Here is a 24,486-nt window from a genome sequence, read left to right as displayed (position 1 = left end):
AGCAGTATATTCAGAATGGGTATGAGAGAGTTGGGGTCACCTTCTTCTAAGATTTCATAGATTGAGGAATCATGAGAGGATTGTGGGGTAGTCTCGGTCTCAGCCATTGCTTAACACTGTTTTAGTCTCTACCAGCTGAAGTGGTCTGGGTATTATTGTTTACAATTCCAACCATATGAAAAAGTGGAAAATGCCTCTGACGTTTCAAAAGTACAAAAGTAGATCATCAATTTTTTGAAATGTCTACAAAAATACGGTTAAACATCTAATGCAAAACTTGACTAATATCTGTTTCAATTCACAAAGACAGATCATATAAATAACACTGTTATTTTAATTTAGTTTTAAACCACAATGGCCATTTCTGTCTTAATGTGCCTGACAGGGGCAGAGACAGCATACTAAAGTGCATGTGGCACCTTGACTTTACTACCTTCATAGCCACTAGTGTACATAGACATTACTCCCACAAATCGTTTGAGGAGCACAGAGAGAGTTGTTTAGTGGCATCGATCATCACTTCATTTGGCTTATTATCAGCAATGAACCCAAATTATTGAGAATCAAAATTTTTGTCATCCATATTATTGTTGCCTATTGTACAGTGGTTTATTTTATCTTTATATTTCATATCCACAAATTAAAATAAGTTTTATACATTAATTAAGGAAGAACACTATGCTTTTGGTCGGACATAAGGTCTCTGATAGACAGAAAAATAATTCTAATGGTTTTTTACTGAAAACCATCCATATAATGACCAAATTCATCCCAGATTGTAACTTGAATACATTTATCTCAAGCAGATCCTTATATAATGCAATGTTGCCAACAGCCGCTCCCTCACCTGTCCATGATGCCCAATAGCTGTTTCCGCACGTCTTGTGCACGTTTGAGAGTTCGGATCTGCACAAAGTTCTCGTAGCACCAAGCGTTGCTGAACTTGTTGTTTTTCCACGAGTTGTAGACGGCCAGCAGTGTCAGATGATCTCCTTCTGGCTGGTTAAACTTGGCCTTCTTCTGGTCAGCCAAGGCTTGCTTGTCCTTAGGTCTGCAGAAAATGATTTGAGTTAAAACTTGGAATATTCAGAAAGAAAAAAATAATAAATCCATACTTGTATTGACTTCAATTAGAGGTTTTCATAAATAAATAATTTCTAACTGATGACTAAAGTGTTGAAATTTTCGAAACCAGGGTTTTCTTAACGTGTTGTTACAAACCTTTGTGTGGCAAACGCCGCTGACAAATTTTCATTAATATTTTCTTTGTTTGAGAAAAGTAGGGGTAGAACATCCCATGTTATCCTCATCCCCTACCTCCACTATCTGTTTTAGGTCAAATTAGTTTACAGCGGTCTTCGGTCATCATGAAGGTAATGTGTGAACGTTTTTTTTATTATTAATTGCATGAAATTCTGTTTGTTCTGCAATGTGTTTCATTAGTTTACGTGTTATAGTGGAAGAAGAACAAGTGGCACAATGCAAATGATATATGTAACACAGCACAGTATGAACAATTACATTTGCAATGTTGAAGGAAATAAACATTTTTCAACTCAGAAAAATTATTTCCATGAAAAACTCAAATGTGTTATAGACAATTAACTAACAGAAACTTACTCATGTTTTTGAAGATTTATTTAATTTTTATTGTTTGTATATCCGTTTATACAAGATGTGAACAAAATGCCGCAGGGTGTGTACTCGTGCACAAACAGCAGGGCATGTAATGAAATATTAAATGAGAAGAATGAAGAATCAGTTTTTGTCTCTCTGGATTGCTCCAGATAAACTCAAAATATTTTTAGTAAATTAATGGTCTCTAATAAATCAGTCAAACATCTCAATGTTTTTAGATTTTTTAAACACATAAGCTCTGAATATGAACCCCATGACTCACAGACTAAAAGATGGCCTTAGCCCCCAAAAACATCAGAATTAAAAAAGATTTTAACCCAAAGTTGTATTAATTGTAATTTTTTGAGTGAGATATTTTGCCTATAAAACATATTGCCTGTCCCAGCTAAGTAATCTCCCCATCATTAAGGAGTTACAAGATGACAATCTGGTGACTAAATAAAATGAAGGAGTAATTTTTAAAATATTCTGAGAATTGAACACGGAACACCTTAATAACACAATAAGGAAATCTTTCAGGAGATGAATATTTTTTCTCTATGCTTAAGACACAATAGCATTAGCACTGTGATATTTAGCATGTTTACCGTTGCGACATAAGATTTAGTAAATAAAATAAACTTCATACATAGGATGTTTTTCCAATATAGTATTTCTCAGGAGTATATTTCAGGAGCCAAAATAAGTCTTCTTCCTATGAACATGGGTTCATAAATGCCTCCTTTCAAAGCACAGGTCTATAAAAATTAACCAATTTTTTCAGAACAGCTCCAAACTAATTAAACAAAAATTACACATTTAATATGTGTAAAATTAAAACTGATTCTAGCATAAAAATCTTCTACAATGGTTTTGATGGATTTTTCTGTTAACTCAGACAAAAAACTTCAAAAAACCACTACAAAATTATTAACAAGAATTTAAAATAAACAAATTTCGTATTTTTGATCACTTTGCTACAATACGGTTATCAAGAACTCAGAGCCCCCAAAGAGTACTGTTCTAAAAGCCTGTAACAAAAAACAGAACAATAGCTGTAGATAACTTTGGCAACAGTAGTTATGACAGGAGGATGTCTTTAGAATGAAAAAGTTGTATTTTGATTTCTAGAATGTATGCCAAGAAGTACATTAGTTTAGAGACATTTAGTACAACTTGATAAATTTTAGGAAAATCATACAAAAAATGAGAGCGATGGCAGCTTAACATCCAATAGAGTCTTTTCTAAAAAAAAAACAAAACATACATTAACAGTCATGAAATAGATAACATTTATTTATAAAAGTTAATTTTGGAAAGTTCTCATTGTTCTGTCACTGACACAAACATAGCAGAACGTAATTATTATGGCTACTTATACTCTGTCTTAAGTAAGTATGCAAGCCTACCGATAGAAGACATTCTGGACTGACAGCATGGAGACGACAGTTAACACCTCATCAGAGCACTGGAGGTGTACTGACATGATCAGCATCTTAGATAGGTTGGGCTCTAGCGGAAACTCTGCCATCTATATCAAAGCATTGGGAAAATTATTAACACAATATTTATTAATGAGTATTAGATTACAATCTACAAATGTCAACTAATTATGTTATACCAACTAAGAAAGTATTAATTAGGAAGCAGTAAAATTGTTGTTACATAAGCATAGAAGGATAATGTGTCCTTCAATAATTGCTGTCATATTAAGTTCAATATAGTACCTTAAATTAGTAGTAGATATTAATATGAGGTTTCTAGGACACTTTTCGGACAGACAGAAAATTAATTTTAAATCTTTGTACAAATGTAAAACGTACAAAATTAACATGAAAATGTAAAAACATGAAATTCACATTTATTTTAAGTTTTACAATGTTTTTCACATTAATGTTGTACATTTTTTGTTTGTACACAGAGTTTACATTGATTTTCTGTTTGTTCCAAAAGTAGCCTAAGAACCTCATATTCATATAGTAAATAACAAAGTAAAGCATACATAAAGTTATCACTATGTGATCTTAGCGTGAGTATTGTATAATTAAAAAGACAAACTAGTTAAAAAATAACAGTAATAGGATTTGTTTGGTTCTTTTAGCATTTTAAGTTCGTATCACTGATATGAGCTTTGATGAACTGATGAGTCAAAATTTATTGTTATATTTACTTCACCAAAATTTAATTAAATTATGGCAAGTCCGCTTAAAGATTCCAAGTGAACTAAACTATAATATACAATGTAATGAAGCAAATAAAATATTGAGATCAATGAACACTTTTTTGGCCTGCAAGTTGAGGCTCCAACCAACAATTGATAACATTACTAACACAACAATACAAATATTTTTATTAACGGTGAATCCCAAATGTTTTGTAATTTTTCAGATAAGAGGTGTCATTCATCAATATGATGAAACATGGCATCATGCTGCTTAACTTTACTAGAAACAATCAAATGAATCGGCTGAGAACTCCCGGTTTATCCTCTGCAGCCCTCACTTGGCATCTGATTTTCACTTGTTTGGCACATTGAATGTAGTAAACTTATGACAAAGTTTAAAAAAATATGATATCAAAATACTAAGAAAATTGGCTCAAAGAGACAATTTATGCAACCTGAAAAAAAAACTGGTTGACTTATGGGACAACTGCATCTATATTGGTGAGGATTACATAAAAAAGTATGTAAAATTAAAATATAGATATTCCTAGATGGTGATTTATCTCTTTCATTATTGAATGGAAATAGTACATGCTAAATGCCAGACCTTCTAATGAATCTCTTCCCCACATGAGTTAAAAATGGTAGAAATTTAGTTTTAGTTATCAAAGCCAAGTAATCAATACCCAAATCATTTATTGCAAAACATAATATGCATGGGCATACATCAAGAGACATTGATAGTCTACACACTATTTATACAGTAAGACAATGATTTAAATTAAGTAGAAATTGCTAATTACAGCTCAAACTAAATTAATCATAGTTGTCTGCAATTTTGGTTCCTCTATGTATTCCCGGACAACGTAATATTCCATGAGCACAATTTTTTTATTTACCTAGAAATGTCCTATTATTAGCAACAGTCTTTAAGTAAGAAGGCAAGAAGTTAGACAGATGCAAGAATAAAACAAATTAAAAAAAAAAAAAAAAAAACATTTTCTATTGTGTCAAGATAAGACCAGGTCGAACTTCACCTTAAGGTCAAGTAAACCAGTGAAACTAGTATACTGTTAAGAGTAAAGTACAGACAAGCGTAGCCTATCCTCTAACTTACCCTACGGCCCAGCCTGGTGAGCAAGCCCTCATTGTCAAGCGCACTGAGTGAGTGCAACTGCTCCAGGGCCATGATCAAACTCTCCACGGGAGGAGCGTCCATGAAGTCAAAGTGAAGCAAGTCGTTGATACCCATCGTCTTTAGTTGCAACACCTACAAACATCATGAAATATAGCCAAAATAAACTCCAAGCTCTCCCTACTACATCAAATAAAAGAAAACGATCATACGATTAGGCTGGTAAATAGTTTTATCTAGCCACAATTCACTCTTGAAACATGGGCATTTCCAGCCTTCATGCAATAAAAGCAACTCTTTAATCCAATGTAAAGAATGCAATCCAATTCATAAAAATCTATTTCCCACTGAAAATGATTAATTCTACATTGATTATTAGTGTTCACAAAATTAAAGTGATAATTAGTTTATTTATAACAGTTTTAAAGGTTGTATTGTCATTTTAACTAACACTTTAATAGTTACTTACAAATGATAAATAACAAATCAATATCAACTCCAAAAACTATTTTCAGTAGCTGGACAAAGCAGCTATTTATGAAAGTTTCAGCATTGAATGAAATCACAAACAAACCATTTATAACTGTGAAATAACTGTTTCTATGCCTCTATGCCACCTTCAATAGGATTTACTGTTATTATAATGTCACACATATTGTTTAGTTTCACTTTTAATAATAATATGTTAAAAACCTAAATAAAAAAATTACATATAAGCACAGTAAAATATTTTGATTCACTCCTCACAACTCAAATTTAATACAAGCTACGCACAAAACTCTCCTTTTCAACCACAGATGTTATAAAACCATAAATGGAGTCATTTTAGAGGAGCAAATAAAAATGGGGTTACTTCTCCTAACAAGATTTTTGTTGAAAACCGTTGAAGATATGTGATGGACACATCTTTTAACCCTCCGGCTGGCAACGTCGTAAATTACGACTCATTTTTTCCCGCCGTGAACTGGCAGAGTCGTAATATACGACTCATTAAACATCGTCTACTAATTACGTCATAGTTCCGATAATTACCGCTCGAATCGCATAAAAGTTATATCACTTTAATCACAAGATCCCAAGCCTTCTAATAATGTATTCACTTTTATATATATATATGAATATTTGTTATTTTACTGGCCGCTAAAAGCTCCCGACTACTTCCGCGTGACGCGACTCGGCAACTGTTAGTGCTTGTATATAGTCTTGTTTTTTTCAATTGTAATTTCATTTGTAAATAAAAGTGTTTATAACTATGTATTTTCTTTTTGTGCATAAGTAAGTGAACATTATGCATATTTTAGATTTTTAAATAAAATTAATTTTGAGTTTTTTTTTAATGGCTTAATATAAAAAAGTGTTTTTTGAAAAAAAAAAGTTTTGAGTTCTGACCATCAAACATCCACCATTATTTAGGCAAGTCAAATTATAATTATGTTTATATTGTACAACATATTCTGCAGAGTAATTTGATGTATACAGATTTTTTGTTTTCTCCAATAATTAATTGTACAGGATAAAAAATTAAAAACTCTGCACGAAGCTTCAAAACAGGGTGCCAGTCAAGGCTCAAATGCGCGCCAGCCGGAGGGTTAAAAATAAAACAAATAATCTCTTTAGATAGCAAGTAGTGATGAATCAATTGTTCACTCCCTTCTCAGCAATTTAAATGTTAGATAGTTATTAATGTTCAATTGCACCTTTAACATAGATAAACACATTATTGATAATGACTATTAAAAACTTATAGGTAATTTGTTTTTTTCATAAAAAGATGTATCACAAAAACTAGACTTTTCAAAAAGCAATATGATATACTAATGGAAGTGGAAAATGCTTTTATCAACATGTTGACTGTGGCAGATGCACAAATGCGCCATACACTCTTACTTAGAATCTGAGCACTTGTTTGTATACAGCTATAGATGAGCCGCTTTGAAAGCAACCTATTAAGTGAACAGTGCAGGGGGGGGGGGGAGTGAGAGAGAGAGAGAGAGAGAGAGAGAGATATGGAGAGGGAGGAGAAGCGCGGACTCACTTCCCCCCACATTCCTAACCAACCACTCCTCTGTTGCCACTTTATCACTGTCGTAGGGTATGTGTTACAAACTGACGGTTAAACTTAATTACGGGATGAAATACATAACTCTTCATACATTAATATAAGTTGTACCTAAATCATAATTTGATATATTTATAAATAAACAATGGAGTAACAAAATATTCAAAAGTTAGCACTGACAGGGTAATAGTTAGGCTAATCTGAGGCTTCACTGGTAAAGGAGTTGTCAGAGTCCGATCTATTCACTGAAATAATGAAGTTATCCATTTCTTCATCTATTATATTGTCCCTTTCCCAGTATTCCTGTTCTATTATAAATGTGTTTGTGTATCAAATTCATTGGCCTTTAGGATAATGTTGCGTCTCTTATTCTTATTACTGTCTGGTCCCTAATAAATTCATCCATATAATTAGAGAGGAATAAAATTTAGTGCACATTGAACGTAAATTATTGAGTTTTTCCACTCCTTCACTGTCAAGTTGCTAAGGAGTATAACACACGTGTTTAATCATATACGACAGTAGCTGAAGCAAGTCTAAATATTTAAACACACAGCTTTAAATTATTTACTCTTTGCTAGAAATATTCAATCAGAATTTTCACCCACCAAATATACAGTTTGTTTTTGTAATTCTGAGCAACTGATGATCCATTGTAACCTAAGTTTGCCAAATATGTCATGAAAAAATTAAAGAATTTAGGATATATGTCAGTTTTGTCTTTACACGATTTTATAAACTTACGTTTCCATTGGCAATAGCCAGAATAGAATTAATTTGAAAGTTTTACTTACTTTCGAACAAACTATAGTAACATTTGACTTTTTCAATTTTCAAAATTAATTCTGATTTTATAATTTGTTTCATGAAATTGTTGTAAATAAAAACAATACATATAATCAAAATGTTTATTTACGAATTACCCTCCGCCACCCCCCAAAGTACACTAAATACTTGAGTCAACTAAGGCTATTACAAAATTTGAAAGAATACATCAAACAATAAATTAACAATTCAGGGGGTTAGACAAATGTTAAAACTGGCAAAATATTACTTGTCATCTAAGTGATTTGATATCAACATTAATTTAGGCGTTTTCAATAAAGTCTGGAGCGATGACAGATTTTAAATGTTAGTGTCACAAAATTCTTCTTCGACAGGGAATTTCTGGCCCTTCAAATGACGTCCAGGCCGGGATGACTGAGATTTAGCATGCTAGTGTAGATGAAAATGTTCTTTGCCGACAGAGAATTTCTGACCCTTTGAATGACGTCCAAGCCGGGATGACTGGGATTTAGAGGACTATTGCAGTTAAAATTTTCTTTTTCGACGGAGAATTCTGGTTCTTCGAATGAGTCGATCACTGAGATTTAGAGTATGCATGTTAGTTGAAACACTTCTTTTGTGACGGAGTAATACAGAGCTTCGGAATGGGTTTTGTCCATTGCCACTGATTTGAAATTTGTAGACATTAAACATTGTTCTTTTAGAATTTATAAATATATACTTCTTCATACTGACATTGTTTTGCCCCAGTGATTGTTTTTCTAAAACTGCAGAATTTTTACAAGTCACACTTAATTTTGTAGGATTTTGAATGAAATTTTGCTAAATTTTTAATAACCATAGTTACTAATTTCAACAATCACACAATAAATATATGAAATGTGAATAGTTTACAAAAAATCTGTGTGGCTGGATTTGATAGCCTCTGATTTCAGATGCATTTGGTGGACACAAATTTTCAGGAAGAGAATTTTTCATTTTGATTTTTAGAGAGATTTTAAAAGTTTTGGAGAAATTGTTATAGTGAAAGATAAATGCTATTTATATGATGCTATAAACCCTCATAAATAATAATCGATTATGAAATTAAAGTGATTTTTGGTGATCGGTCTCAATTTACTTTGTGAGAAATAAATCGCATTAAACATTACTGGGGGTATGGCTTAACCAACTCGATAACCTCCATAATTATTTATCTCCATTGCAAGCTGTAGATTTCATGGAACGATCACACCTCTTTATCAAATCGAGATATAAATTGGTGGCACTACACGGATTGATTATAATTATACCCAAGTTGATTATGTATTATTTAACTGTTTTTTTTTTAATGTAAGACTCTTCTGGGTAACAGTAGGGAAAGTGTTGGATTTCATGTGTTGCTGATATCTCAAAGTATCAAATAAAAGTTACATTAGTTTTGAAGGATAATTTGAAACAATAATGCTATGACTACTGTAAACAGTGTAATTTTATTAAAAATAAAATCTTTACTCTTGAACGGTTCCGATATTATATCATCATCATTATAATCATATACAATGATTGCTATATATGTGGACTTGGTTTGGTCACGGTCATTAAGCAATAGTATGTAAACATACTTATTTGTAATGATTCAATGTTTTATGTAATTCTGAATTAATGGCCGCTTTTATGAAGCCTTAAGAAATAAGAAATTTGAGAATAAAAGTTGTTTGGAAGCTTATATTTCACCAAACAGTGTAAAACAAACAGTGATAAATTTTTTTAATGAAAAAGAAATGTGATATTTAGTTAATATTTTGGTAGCTCTGAAGCTGTAACGATATAGTTACATCTGGTATTTCAACAAACCAATATAAAAAACAACAAAGGGTGATAGTTTGATTGTTTAACCCTTCAACGCGTTTTGCCGTACTAGGTACGTCATGACACTTTTAGTTGAGATCGCGTTTTGCCGTACTGAGTACGTCATTGAGTAGTCGGTTATTTTTTGTAGCTGTAACAGACGACTATCGAATGTTTTCAATGAAAAATGTATACCAATCGAAAGGAGAAGATTCAAACTTTCGATTAATTGAGTCGATATCTCGAAAAATCGATCTTTAGAAAAAATATCTGAGAAATCAGCTGCATTCAAGACGACGTCATTGCCGTGCAGCCGATCGTTTGTCAGCTTACGTTTGTTGTTGTTTACAGTCATTGTTAGTGTGATGGTTATGTTCAACTGACATATTTTTTGTGTGTTTTACGTTCCTTTGTTTAGTTATTATTATTAGTTTTACAAGCTAACTATATTGTTTTGAAGAAGGAAATCCCGTTTTGACAGGAACAATTTGTTGTGTTTTATAAACATGAGTTGGGGATGGTTTGTAGGTTAGCTAGCTTTTAGGGAAATTAACCTAAAGTAGGTTAATTTTGTTTAATTTGGCTAATTTTAAACACTAACAACATAGAAGTATAATAAAATAATTATAAACTTGGGTAATTTGCTTATATTATTTATAAAACACAAAATCTCTAAAAAAAAAAAACCGCCAGAAAAATCAACGCAGGAGGGAGTATGACCATGAAAAAAAATAACGCGTTGAAGGGTTAACAAAGCTGATATATTTGACCTATGTCTTGAATATTTGTATAGAATAAAGCATTATATTCTATTTGATTGTAGCACACATGTCACTGATAAATATTTTAATCTACTTAACTTTTTTTAACCCGGTATAATGTGTTCTAGTAGAGTATGATATGAAGGTTGATGCTTTAACAAAACCACACAACAGGCTAAAAATCAAGCTAGTATTGATTTGGGGTCAGAGATGACAGATGAATCAAATCCTTAGTTTAAGGATAAGATAGAACGATGAAAGATGTATACAAGGGAGACAACGCTGTTGGCCGTTAGATTTGCTACCAACTTTTCACGAACCCATTTCGAAAAGTTCATGTCATCATATTTGGTTGTTCTTAACTTGGGCTTGTAAATTAAAAGGCTATCCCTTACAAAACCTTCTTCTCCTCCACCATGAACAATGACAATCCTATCCCCCTTCCCTACAGGTGCTACGACAATTAGATAGCACAGCATTGCAGGTACTGATTAGCATTAATGTAAGTTTCATCAATATAAACAATACATTTTCCTTCTTCTCGGTACTTTTTAATTTGTCTCAAGTATTTAATATGCCAGGCAACAATTTCAGACCTCTCGATCAGTATTTTGCAGTTGGATTGACATTTCTTTCCAACGAAATCCAAGATCGTATACAGTTTATATTATTCATATATAAACTCCTGCTACTCCCCCCTTCCCCCCCATGCACAAGAAATCTTCGCACAGGTCGCTTTCTATGCGGCTCATCTATAGTGAAGGTGGTAAAGAGGTAAAGTTAAAGCTATCAATCTAAAAATATACTGTTGATGCACTACACTCAACCTGAACACTATCAAAGTTTAGTGGAAAAGTGGACTGATACAGCCATAAATCCACCTCAAGATAGAGACATTTTTCATTTCGATTTCAGTTTTTTTACCATAAGAAATGTTAAAACAGTCACTTATTATTAAAACATTAAATCGATGATGACTGACATCATCTGTGGTGGGAAGTTTATGAGTCATTGATGAACACTGGATGTTCTTAAGTGTATTGAGAGAACCTAAAGGAAGAGTCAGTTTGTATACTGAGCACTCACCGTGGTTGCAAGATTGGTCCGCTGTATCTCCGGTACTGGCGTGGGAAGCATCTCATCCCGATACGCTCTCTCTGTATAGAGACGGTAACATTTGCCTGGTCCGGTACGCCCGGCACGACCAGCTCTCTGTTTCGCCTGTGCCTGTAAAATCAATGTACACATAATGATGACTTCCTCCACTACCACAGGACTGTCTTGCTAGTGATACCAAAAAACACTCTCTTATTAACATTGTGAGTTCTCTGTTTATCATTTACATCAACACAAATTCAAGCTTTATGTGCTTGACCCTATTCCTATGTAAGTCACACTTTAAGGATGGTTTGAGTCTAAGACACAGTGGACTGGTTCTTCCTCTATCCTCTTTTAATGTCTTTTTGATTTGGAAGTTTCCAAGGTGCAAACTTGGCATCTATTTATTAGCATACCATAACTAGTAGATACACACACACACACACACACACACACACACGCACACACGCACACAAATGCACGCACGCACGCATGCACGCACACACACATATATAGATTTTTCTTACATCTCGTATTTTCGATGTCTATCTATGTTTATGCTGTGCATCTGTTGCGTCTATGTGTGGACAACAACTGATTGACAGTGCACAAATTACTCATCCCCAAAACTTGTTGGGTGGAATCTTAACTATACACCGCATAATTTCACAATAAAAATGTCTTATTGGCCTCTAAAATACATCTGTCATTTCATCAATAAAAAAAGAAAAATTTAATTAAAAAATCTTCTTTTATATAGATATAGAAATGAGTATGAGCACATTTTAAAGAATAAATCAAATCAAATCAAATCACTTTTATTTCCACACACAAGAAATGAAATACAAAATTAATAAATCTTTACATTGAAATGATAACAAATGTAGCATTTGTATATTGTCTAATTCATATGAACATACAATAGTATTCTAGTAATACAATTCAAAATCTAAAATTAAATAATATAAAAAAGACTTATGTTACATAAATAAATCAATATAATGAAGAAATATACATATATATACATATACATGTATATACATATACATACATATCCACATCCATAGACGCATACCTAGTAAAAAACAGCATTAAATTTGATACATAATTTCTAGATAAATTCAAATAATGGGAAAAGAGCCTACATGGGCCTTAATGGCCTGTGCGCAGACTCGAGAATAATTCTTATACAGGAAATAAATCTTAACCCCATTTATAATTTCTTTAACCACATAAATAAAACATAACTACGAGTAAAAAATACAGTTAGCAACTATTTGTAAAAATTTTAAAAAAACGTTTAAGAAAGTAGCTGAAACCAAGGTAAGAGCAAGAAAATTTGAGATATTTTTAATTGAACATTGCAAGCTAGACCACTAAGCAATGAATTAGAATTATGCAATATAAGAGTCAGTCCATTGATTTCAGTGATGTTGACACTATTTGCACTAGAACAAAACATCACCACATTGATTCTTGCCACTAAAAGGGGTTAAGTTTTGAATACACTGTAAGTATGGTTCAAGTAATGTATTGATAATTCATTAATAGTTCGAATACATTAGGGAATATCAATAAAAAAAATATTTTTAAAAGTGCATATGAAACCAAGTTGTTAATTACCTGAGATATCGGAGTTACAACCAATGAGTCCATCCCAGTCTTGGAATTATAGACTTTCTGCTTGACAAAGCCCGGGTCCACAACATAATAGATCCCATCTATAGTGAGTGACGTTTCTGCTATATTCGTGGCTATCACAACCTATAACACAACACTCATTTCAATTTTTAGGATTGGGTAAATCCAGGAGGAACATCAGATATGGATATAATCAGATCTTAAATTTCACATTCATATATACCTTTTTTTGATCTGAATAAAATTAAGATCTTAATACAATTTATTAGTTTTAATAGGGCAATAAATACTGATTACTAGTATTTTTATTATAAGTGAAGCTAGTTATTCTCCCTATGTCTGATATATAATAATCCTAAATCTTAGATGAAATACACTACAATCCAAATATTTATAGTATTGTTGTTAATGTGTTGTCCTTTATTATCATTAACTATGTCCCTATGTGACTTTTTTTTTTTTTTTTTTTTGAACCTTGAAAGAAACAGTGGGAGGAAAACAATATCTAGATGGCCAATATGTTGAGTTTGTTCAATCTCAAATATTCTTCAACAAGAAAAACCAAAGGAATGTTTAACATAATAAACAAGTAGGTACAGGTAGAATACAAAAAAAGGCATAACGTTACATAATATGAATGTTTTGATACCAGATTTATTTACACCAGAACCCGGTTCCGGTTTACTGTAACTAAAACTGAATGTGGTTAAAGTGCAAGGTCTGGTGACTTGAAGATCCAACTTTGCAGCTATAAATTATTTTAATAAGAAAATCTTTGCTATATAAAATTATCAGTAAATTTTAACACTATGTTCTGCAAAACAAAAAGACTGTAATTGTTGATACGACAATTAGTGTATTTTAGAGTGTGCATTCTGATGTGTGTCAAATTTGATGAGATGTCAATTTTGATGAGGACCACAACCCCCAAATATAAATTGATCATATATTTGTTATCAATTTATATTTCTCCTCCAATTAAATCTTTTAAATTTTTGTCCAATTACGCTATTATTTAAATTTCTTGATAATTTTGTTTAAAAGTATTCATTTAAAAGAAAGTAAAATATCAAAGCAAAGCTTACAATCATATTACACAAATTACAATGTATTAAATGTTCACACAAATTATAATTAATATTAAATGATTACACAAATTATAGTGTACATATAAATCAATACAATTAATACAAATATCAATGAATATATAAATCAGCTACACAAATTATAATTAATATTAAATGATTACACAAATTACAATGTACATATAAATCAATACAATTAATACAAATATCAATGAATATATATATCAGCTACACAAATTATAATTAATATTAAATGATTACACAAATTATAGTGCACATATAAATCAAGACAATTAATACAAATATCAATGAATATATATATATATAAGAATAGTACTAAAGTTTTAAATATTTTAAATTGAATACTTGTAACCTCTATATGTTTTGAATATAATGTTTAACGTGTCCATTTCACATAACACAATGTTTAATACAAGTTAACTCTATCAGATTATACACTCACAAGTTATAATAATACACAAATACTTTGTAAAAATCCTAAATATATTCTTACTGATAAACAATATTGTAATATCCTTATATTGTCATCTCCTACTGGAAACATATTACATATACTATCTACTATATTACATTATCCTTGTCACATCTTATTCTAAATATTTATACAACCCTATAACTAATCTGACTAATTGTCAGTTTTTTGGTTCAAATGAATTTTATACTTTTTATTGTTTTATCTGACCGTTAAGGTCAGATATTTTTATGTCAGCCCGTTTTTTGAAAAGGTTTATTTGTCATTATTATGACGGGCATAGGCTGACTACATGGGAGCCTACAATATTTTGAAAGAAAAACTGGCTTATTCCCCTCAAGGTTAAATTTTGACAGGTAAAAAAAAATATTTATATAATTAGAGGGGTTATTCTTTTATTGGCATATAAATTTACAAATTTTGAAAAAACATCTACCATTGTTAATATGTATTGTACATTTCCTCTTCCCTTTGGTAATGGACCTATCAAATCTATTGACACCAAGTCTAGTACATTCTGAGATATTATATTCATTTGTCTACCTTCTTGTCTTACATTCCCATATTTACTCTTTTGGCACAATATACACTTTTTTAACTGTTCTTTTACACTTCTTTCCATATTCTTAAAAATACAATACTCTTTAAGTATATTAAATATTTTATGACCTCCTAAATGTCCATATTTTAAATGTGTAAAATTAACTAAATCCTTTTTAATACCTTCTGGAATACATACTTTCCATACATCACTATTTTCATCCTTTCTCTTAAAAATTATCCCTCTATACTCCATAAATATTTTATTTATTTTTCCATAATGAACTCCTTTGCTGTCATTTAAGATATTTTTTATATTTCTCAAATACTCATCCTGTTCTTGTTTTTTATCTAGATTCTTTAATATTTCCTTTATCTCACTATCTTTAAAACCTAAATCAATTTTGTTGTACAAAACCTTGATACTGTATTTTTCTACTGAATTTTGACTATCCTTCTGTGTAATCCTTGACAGTATGTCTGCTGGAATGTTCTCTTTCCCTTTAATAAATTCTATTTCAAGATTAAACTCTTGTAATGCTAAAGCCCATCTCAACAATCTACCATTTGTTAATTTACAACTTTTTAAGAATGTCAATGCTTTATGATCTGTTCTCACTATCACTCTGGGATGTCCTATTAAATATGATCTAAATTTTTTACAAGTTAATACTACAGCTAACAGTTCCTTTTCTGTGATCGTGTAAAATTTTTGCGCTTGTGTTAAAGCCTTGCTATAAAATGATATTACCTGTTCCTCATTGATTTCATCTAACTGGTATAATATTCCACTAATGTTAAGGTCACTTGCATCTGTATTTAAATAAAATGGTTTGTTAAAATCTGGATGTTTTAAAATGACTGCATTTAAAAATTCCGTTTTAATTTGTCCAAATGCCTTTTCTTCTTTTTCTGTCCACTTCCATTCTATTTTATTACTCAATAAATGATTTAACTGTCCTATTAAATTGCCATAATGTCTTTGAAACTTTGCATAATACAAACATAATTCATTAAACATTTGTAGTTCTTTTATGTTTGTAGGTCGCTTAAAATTCACTATCTGTTCAATTTTATTTTTATCCATTTTAATTCCTTCAGCTGAAATAATGTATCCTAAATAATTTTTCTCTTTTCTTAAAAATTGTGATTTTTTAATTTGACTGTTATTCCTCCTTCTTTTAATCTACTTAAGACCTGTTCTACATGTTTTAAATGTTCTTCATATGTGTTTGAAGTGATTAATATATCATCCACATATGTAGTTACAAATTCTGTCAAGTCATGACCTAATACTTTGTTTAACCCTTTAATGAACAACGCAGTACTAACATTCAAACCATATGGTAGTCTTTTATATTGTAAATTCCTCCCTTCGAAGACAAACGCTACATATTTTCTGGACTCTTTACTTAATTGTGTTTGTAGAAATCCCTGTGATAAATCTAATGATGTCATATATTTGACTCCTATAAACTTTTTCAATACATCATCTATGTTTATTGGTGATTCCCTATCTGGTATTATGTGTTGATTCAAATTCCTGCTATCTAGACATATTCTCAATGACAGATCCTTTTTAACTACACACACCAATGGGTTAGAATATGGACTATCAGACTCCTCTATTATGTCTCCTTTTAACATATTTTCTATTTCCTTTCTTACACCTTCCCTCTTTGAATAAGGTATTGGATAGGATCTCCCTACAAATGGCTTTTCATTTGTTATATTTAATTTGGCCTCATAATTCTTTATACAACCTGGTTCATCTGAAAAAATATCTTTATTTTTCATCAGTATACTTTTTAATTTATTTAAATCTTCATTTTCCTTTACTTCACAATGTTCTAATATTTCTAAAACCTGTTTATCCTTCTCATCATTAACTTTGTCCTTCATATTTTCTGTATGTGTTTTACATAGAAATTCTATGTTGTTCCAAGAATTTTTCAGCTCATCTTCACTTACTAATGTATTTATGTAATTGCACCTAATTAACTTTATACCATTGACTATATCCTCTGATTCACTGTTTGATTCAGTAAATTCAACATTTAATACTTCTTTATCTACCTCCAACTTTATCTTACCATGTTCAAAGTCAATTTTTGCATTGTGTTCTCTTAAGAAGTCACATCCTAGTATTATTCCCAAGTTCACTGCTTTAACTACTAGAAAATTTATTTGAAATAATTTATTTTCTATTTCCACCTCTATCATGACCTGTTTATCAATCTTTTTACTTCTAATACCTGTTACTCCTATTATACTTAAATTTGTTACCGGCAGCTCTAAAATTTCAAGTACACTTCTTTCTTTTATCTCATTATAATACTTTTCTGACATTATTGTCGCCTGGCTTCCTGAATCTATTATCATGTGATACTCCTCTTTATTTATTTTTCCAAGTATCTCAGGTAGTGCTTCTGCTACTGGTTTTATGGGAATTTTATTATAATTATCTTCATTGGTCAATTCATCAAAGATGTCATTTTCTGGTATAAAAGCTGTATTCACCCCTAGTCTTAGTCCGGATTTTTTCTTATCTCATCTTATCAGATTTCTAAGCTCATTTGCTAGAATTGTTAGACCCTCTTTATTTAGATGTATTAAATCTTCACACCATTTTCCTTTATAGAATATTTCCTTTTCATATAATTTCACATTACAGTCTGTACTATCATAGTTATCATAATACTTCTCTGCCACTTCTAAAACTGTAACTTTTTCATTATTTTCTTTACTTTTTATATGTTCATTTATTCTTTCAAGTTTATTTAAATGATATAATGTCATTCTCACCTAACTTTGGTATGGGTGGAATGGTTACCAAGATTATTTTATCAGCTTTCTCCAGTAAAACCTCTACTAGTTTATCATAATCATTACAAATATTTTTTACTTCTTTATCCCTTAATAAATCATTTGTACCTATCATTACTATTAGCTGTTTTTCTAAATTATTCGTATGTTTTAGCTCTCTGGTCAACTGTTCAATTGTCTGACCTCCTATGCATAAGTTAATTCTCTTTCCTCCTTTCTCTCTATATTCACCTCTTAAATTCATTATTTTCTCCCCAAATCTCCTAAGTTGAGAATCTCCTATCATTTGGTATCCCTCAAAATTAGGTTCCTTTTTCTCAATCGTTTCCTTCATTCTAGCCTGTCCTACCCATTTGTTTTCCATCCTGTTTTCCTCTAGTCATCTATTACCTCTCATACTTCCTCTTCCCCTTGTATATTCATATTGATCTCTTTGATGCCTCGTTTCGTTGTTTTCATACCTTTCTTTCTCCTTTCCATAATCATTTGTATCTCTACCCCTATTATTGCTTTGTCTTCTCCTATCATTCTCAAACTCTAGTCTCTCCCTATTATATGTGTTCCTATTGTAGTATGAGCCTACTCTAGTCAAATTATTTCCTCTAATATTCCCTCTAACTTGTGTCCCTCTATATGGTGTATCTCTATGTCCTAAATTCTTGTATTGATTTACATTTTTATTGAGTGTTGTCTCATTTCTCATATCAAATGATCTGTCATAACTTCTATATGTGTCACTATTCAGTATATTAAGTTGATTCAACAGGTTTTCTAGATCTTCTGATCTTTCAACATTTTGGGCTGCAGCAATTGCACTACTTATGGTTCTAGGAACATGTTTGCTTATATATGCTAGGAATGTTCCCATGTCAATTCTAGTTTCCAAATACTGGCTTTTATTATAAAATTCCAATACATAGGTTACTAGATTATCAAATCCAACCCTGTATGTACCGTTACCCATTAGTTCTTTTTCAAATCTTTTCTGTTCCCCTATGGACCAATATTTCCCTTTAAAACTCCTATAAAATTGTTCAAAGTTTTTCCAATTATTTATATGCTGTCGCCCCCACTTTCCTGCTTCATTTTTCATATATTTTAAAATTATCAATACCTGGAAGTCCCATCCTTCTCCATTTTTCTCTATATATTTTTTACAAGCTTCCAAAAATTCCATAGAATGTACATTATTTTTTATTGGATCAAATTCCAATAAGAATATTTCTGTGTTTGCTGGTTGGCTTATTCTCATGCCCACCATGCTTTGATTTCTCATCATATTTTCTAGTTGTGTTTGTTTGTTTTCTAATTTCCCTAGAGTTTCATCCAATCTCTTATTCAGGGATTTTTCTACCCTATTTCCCATGTCCTCTATTTCCTGTAAACTACTGCCCGTTACTGACTTGTTTTCTACATCCCTAGTAGCCTTACCATTTTCTGTATCCTGGTCAAGTTCTAAGTTAGTTCTGTCCCTATCTACTCTACCATTTAATTCATCTAGTCTTGTTTTAAATCTCTTATTTATCTTTTCTAATCTTTGATCTATTTTCTTTTTATCATCCTCAATGTGTACAAACCTTTTCTCAATTTCCCTCATATCTTCTTCTCTTTTATCTTTTAATTTCTTTATTTCCGTTGTAACCTCTCCTCTAACCCGACTTATAAGTTTATTCCTCTCACCTTTGTTTTTCTCAGCTTGTTCGTTTATTTCAAGTCTGACCCCCTCCTCCAAGTTCTTTAAGTCTTTATTTAAAGTATTTAAGTCTTTATTTATCTCTACTCTCATAACCTCCGTTGTCTCTACTATTTTATTGTTTAACTCACCTCTCATCTGTTCCATGTCTCGTTTTAACAGTTCATTACTTCTTTGAATTTCCTTTTTTAGTTCCTCATTATTCTGATCTATTTTATAATTCAGATCCCTTAATCCCTCATTATTTTTATCCATCTTTTCATTATTTTTATCCATCTTTTCATTATTTTTATCTATCTTTTCATTCAGACTATTCATCATAGTCCTCATGAATGCAATAAGACCTTCATCCCTATCAACTCCTACTGGACTACTGACTCTGCTATAGGTGAACCGCTAATAAAGAAACCTGCGCAGAAGCAAATATTTGAGCAGCACAGCGCAGAAGGGGCCCCCCTCCGGCGGGGGGGGAGTGGTGAGTGGGCGGAGCATCTTCTTGTCAGCTGTTTAAATCTTGTCTTGCTCGCGCCATATTGTTTATACTGCAGTTACTTACTTGGACCGTTCAATTCGAACGAGTCAGTCAGGTGAACGAGTGATCCGGGTCGGAGTGTTTTAAAAGACCCGTTCACTTTGAAAGTTTTGTTCAATTTGGCCTGGCAACTGAATAAATTTGATACTTGTTCCAAATCAGGTGAAATGAAAAATGAAATGAAAATGGTTTATTTTCTTAAAAATAGTACAGTAAAACACATAGCCTATACACGTTTTGCAACAAACGTAAGCAAATATATACAATGTCTGAAATCATGTATCAGAGTGTAACAATACGGTACTTATACGTAGTTAATTATTTCTTATTATAATAAACCTTGCATTAATTCTATTTAATTCAATTAAAATTTAAAATAAGAAGAGTAGTATAACCGGGATGAGCCTATATGGGCCTAGGACCTGTGCGTAGGCTCTGGTCGTGAATATTGGAACTTAAAACTAATAATAGAACAAATAATATAAGTAAAAAATAGTAGTTTAGTAATTTTTTATATTATTAATGGTTTTAGAATTTATTTTTAATCCGGCTGGATGGCAATGACAACAGTGACCACGCAGGCAATTGATGAGTCACATTGATAATGATACGTAACCGAGTATAAATCTAGTTTTGCTGCACTGTCGTATGAAGTATTAGTTATGGTAATTATAATGAAGGACAGACCGAATACAATAAATAGCGAGGAAGGGTTAGAAGTTCAGCGATAACAAGGGACTATAAGTCTATATACTTCTTCGCCATCTAACAATAGTAACCCATCCTTCACGCGTTTTTAAACCAGTAAAGATTAGGTAATTGCAACACAGAAGCGAAGTTGTAACTCAAACACACGTTACGGTACAAAACTTGAGAAATGTAATACAAATTTGTTACACTGAATGTTTTTTTTAAATATAGAAACTGTAATGACGACTTGTTGCGAGTACCGTGTATTATGAGTATAAGTTCTCAACGCTAAAATAGTATGAAAATTAATGTATAAGTAAATAAGAATGGTTTTGATGACCAAATTTCTTATAGTCATTAGTTCTTCCTCGAAGAAAATTAATTCTAAAGAATATGTTGTAGGTACTCTTAAAGAACATTATTTTTAGTATTGTTTTTTGTTCAAAAATTAATGGCTCAAGAATAGTTTTGAAAGCAGCACCATGGACTATAATACCAAATGAAAGTTGGGATTGAACGAAAGCAAAATAGACCACTTTAATTTCCTTATCTGTGAGTACTTCTCGTAATTGTCTGAAGGCAAAAATGTACTTGCGGATTTTATTTGTCAAAAAATGAATGTGTTGTGATTTCTTTTAATATACTTGCAGGTATTGAATCGTGCCCAAGAGCGAAATTTCCTCTCAAACTGGATATGTAACGTATAACCTCTTGTAACAGTCCGTAAGTTAAAGATCGAATGAAGCTTATAAGATCTGTCTTTGAAAAAAATTGTTACATTTGAGCCATTAGAGTTCGCCAAGTTCTGACCCACATTAGTAAAGAATTTATTAAATTCGTTAGCTACTTCAAGCTTAATTTTGTCATTGAATAATTTGGTATTTGGCAAATATTTATTTAGGGAAGAAACTTTGTTAACCCCTCTACCACTCAATTTAATTAAACCCCCCAAAACATATTTAAATCCCCATTAGCTTGGTCGAATTTATCACAAAAATAATATTTTTTAGTTGCTTTAAATTTCTGCTTAAAATGTTCCTGCAATTGACATAGCGGGTTTTAAGCTCCACATTAAATGGTTGCTTTTTCACTAATTTACGTAATTTATCTCTTTGTCTTATAGCATGGACTAAATCTGAAGTAATCCATGGTTTTAGCTTTTTTTGACCTCGTTTTAAATTTATTCGATTGTATATTGAAATTGTAGTTGTAACGTAAAAACATTAACATTAGTGCTGTTAAAAATTGATTGCCAATTAGCATTTAAAAGGTTATCATGTGGTAACACATGGTCGATATAGGTGCGATGTGCAGGGTCGATCTGAGAGGAGGCGTTCTGTGTAGTAGTGTGCGTAATATTATTTTAATGACTCAACCTGGGTATTATGAAAAGTGGTGGTAACTTAATAGATTAAATGTTTAAAATGTGAAATAATCTTATTGTAAATCAAAGGCATATTAATCAACCAAGTCCATTGTTCTTAAATATTAACGTTTAAAATATTTAGTAATGCATATAGTAATATACAGTTAATTTTTGTTAATCATTTCTATTAATAATATATATTTACATTTACTAGATTCCTGAAACAATACATTTATTGTTATATATCTAACCATTCACTCTAAAATATGTTGTTTCTTCCTCTATCCGAACACATTTTTGCAAGCAGATCCTTTCGTTCACTTGGTCATTACATCCAGTCGTTCATTCGTTCATTTTGTTCAGTCAACACGATGACCGGTAAAACACGCTCTAGCGGGAAGGCTTAGTAACTCTGTACTGACCGGTTCAACTGAACGGGTCGCAGCAGTGAACGATACCGACTGAGCCGGATTAGTCAGCTGATTTTATTAGATTGAAATGGAGTGAGCGCCGAGCAGTGGTGGGGATGCTTGGAGGGGCGGCGGAGGGATATTTACCCCACCCTGCGTGAACTCAAATCAACCAAGGTTTTTTTGTTAGCGGTTTACCTATAACCTCATTCTCTAATGAATTTCTGTCATCTCTTGTCGACACCTCCTGTTCTACTGTATTAGGGGATGACCAACCTAAAAACCCTGTATCTCCTGAGCTATGAAGATCTATTTCTATTGATCTAAATATTGGTGTGGGCCCTTCATTATTTTGTTCGCCTTCCATTTTGTAGCCTATGTTTAATTTGAAAATTTAATTTAGGCCTTATTTTTGTTTTATTAGCCTACCAGGAAAATTTTACCAATTTATATTATAACTAGGTTGTTTAAAGTTATCAAACTTATAGACTAATAATAATTTGTCATACTTCTTCTAGACACACACCTGAAAATACAATTTACAATTATATAAAAACAGTAATTTTCACTTAGTCTAAAATATGCTACCACTAACCTACTTAAATTAGTTGTGGAAGTTCGAGCCCTCCAGTTGGTGCGCCATTTGATGTGTGTCAAATTTGATGAGATGTCAATTTTGATGAGAACCCTTCGTTGCTGCGCCTATTGATGTAGGTCAAATTTGATGCGAGTGTAAATTTGATGAGAGTCCCAGGTTATAACAGCAATTTGCTATGTGTCACTCCCACGTTGGTTACGATAATTTGCTGAAAGTCAGTTCTTTAGAATTATTCACTCACCATGTTTAGTTGTACGCGCCTTGTCACCAGTGGCACGTTGTTATACCATGTTGTTCATCATAGTATCGGTCGCCATCTTGCCCAATGCTAGCTGTATTTCCTCGTATTACTCAAAAATTATTAGATTTGAATGTCTCTGGTGTTATCACCAGAGACAAGTCTGTGTGTATGTCAGGGTTCCAAATTACAAGTAATAATTACAAAATTTAACATCACTCCACACTTTTTGTAAAAGGGATATTTAAAGAAAGTCAAAGCAAGTGACCACGAGATTAGTTTATTAAATGTCACACTCTCAACAATATTATAAACTCACTCACCTTGCAGTGCTTTGATAATTTTAAAAGTCTAAACAATATCCCATCCTTGATTAAATTTCAATATACTATACAACAGAGCATTACTTTCGCAGGAGAACTAACACAACCTCCTTGCTTCGAGTCTGATGGTAGAAGAACGAATCTCCGTATAATACGACGGATACTGATTCAAAACAACACTCATCACTTCTCTCGTTCAAATCAGCGTCTTCACGAATAAATTTAATTTAATTCTTTCTTATAATTGTCTAAATTTATCACGTTTACTATAATTAATCAATTTAAGTATTTCTATTTTCTTTTTAATAATTTTTTAAAGCTTTTTATTTAAATTTTTAGCAACATGTGCTTTATGACGTCATAAATTTACAAGTCATTCATACCACAATTGGCTCTTCTGCGTAATTCTATTTAATGTTTTTGTAAAACACGAATTTTGGTTATGTTTACTTCATTTTAATTAATCAAATCTTTTCCCGTATAAAGTTCAATAAATGTCTTCGTTATTAAATAAATCTCAATTCCGACAACATGTGATTCACTGATGTCACAGTCTGCCGATTCATTGACGTCACAGTCTGCCAATTCCCCGCGAATATTC

The 24,486-nt window shown here is 31.7% G+C and overlaps 2 protein-coding genes across 2 annotated transcripts in view; both read right to left on the bottom strand.

Moving 5' to 3' along the window:
* The window catches only part of LOC124366729 (ATP-dependent RNA helicase DHX8), a 42,724-nt gene that overhangs the window by 2,495 nt on the left and 15,743 nt on the right, over nt 1–24,486 (bottom strand). Inside the window, exons 8-12 of the mRNA XM_046823330.1 lie at nt 13,074–13,214; nt 11,439–11,579; nt 4,899–5,051; nt 3,027–3,148; nt 848–1,051 (exon numbers count right to left, since the gene is read on the bottom strand). Of these exons, the coding sequence (XP_046679286.1) occupies nt 848–1,051; nt 3,027–3,148; nt 4,899–5,051; nt 11,439–11,579; nt 13,074–13,214 (761 nt within the window). The remainder of the gene's footprint in view (nt 1–847; nt 1,052–3,026; nt 3,149–4,898; nt 5,052–11,438; nt 11,580–13,073; nt 13,215–24,486) is intronic.
* Nucleotides 18,016–23,364, bottom strand: LOC124365868 (dynein heavy chain-like protein PF11_0240). The gene is made up of 2 exons (XM_046821960.1): nt 22,929–23,364; nt 18,016–20,112 (listed from the first exon to the last, which is right to left on the bottom strand). Exons 1-2 carry the CDS (start codon nt 23,091–23,093, stop codon nt 18,415–18,417), a joined length of 1,863 nt encoding a protein of 620 aa, XP_046677916.1. The 5' UTR covers nt 23,094–23,364; the 3' UTR covers nt 18,016–18,414.

This window comes from Homalodisca vitripennis, chromosome 7 (assembly GCF_021130785.1).
Source record: "Homalodisca vitripennis isolate AUS2020 chromosome 7, UT_GWSS_2.1, whole genome shotgun sequence".
In the NCBI taxonomy this organism is placed as follows: Eukaryota; Metazoa; Arthropoda; class Insecta; order Hemiptera; family Cicadellidae; genus Homalodisca; species Homalodisca vitripennis.
This window is presented reverse-complemented; position numbering and strand designations above follow the sequence as displayed.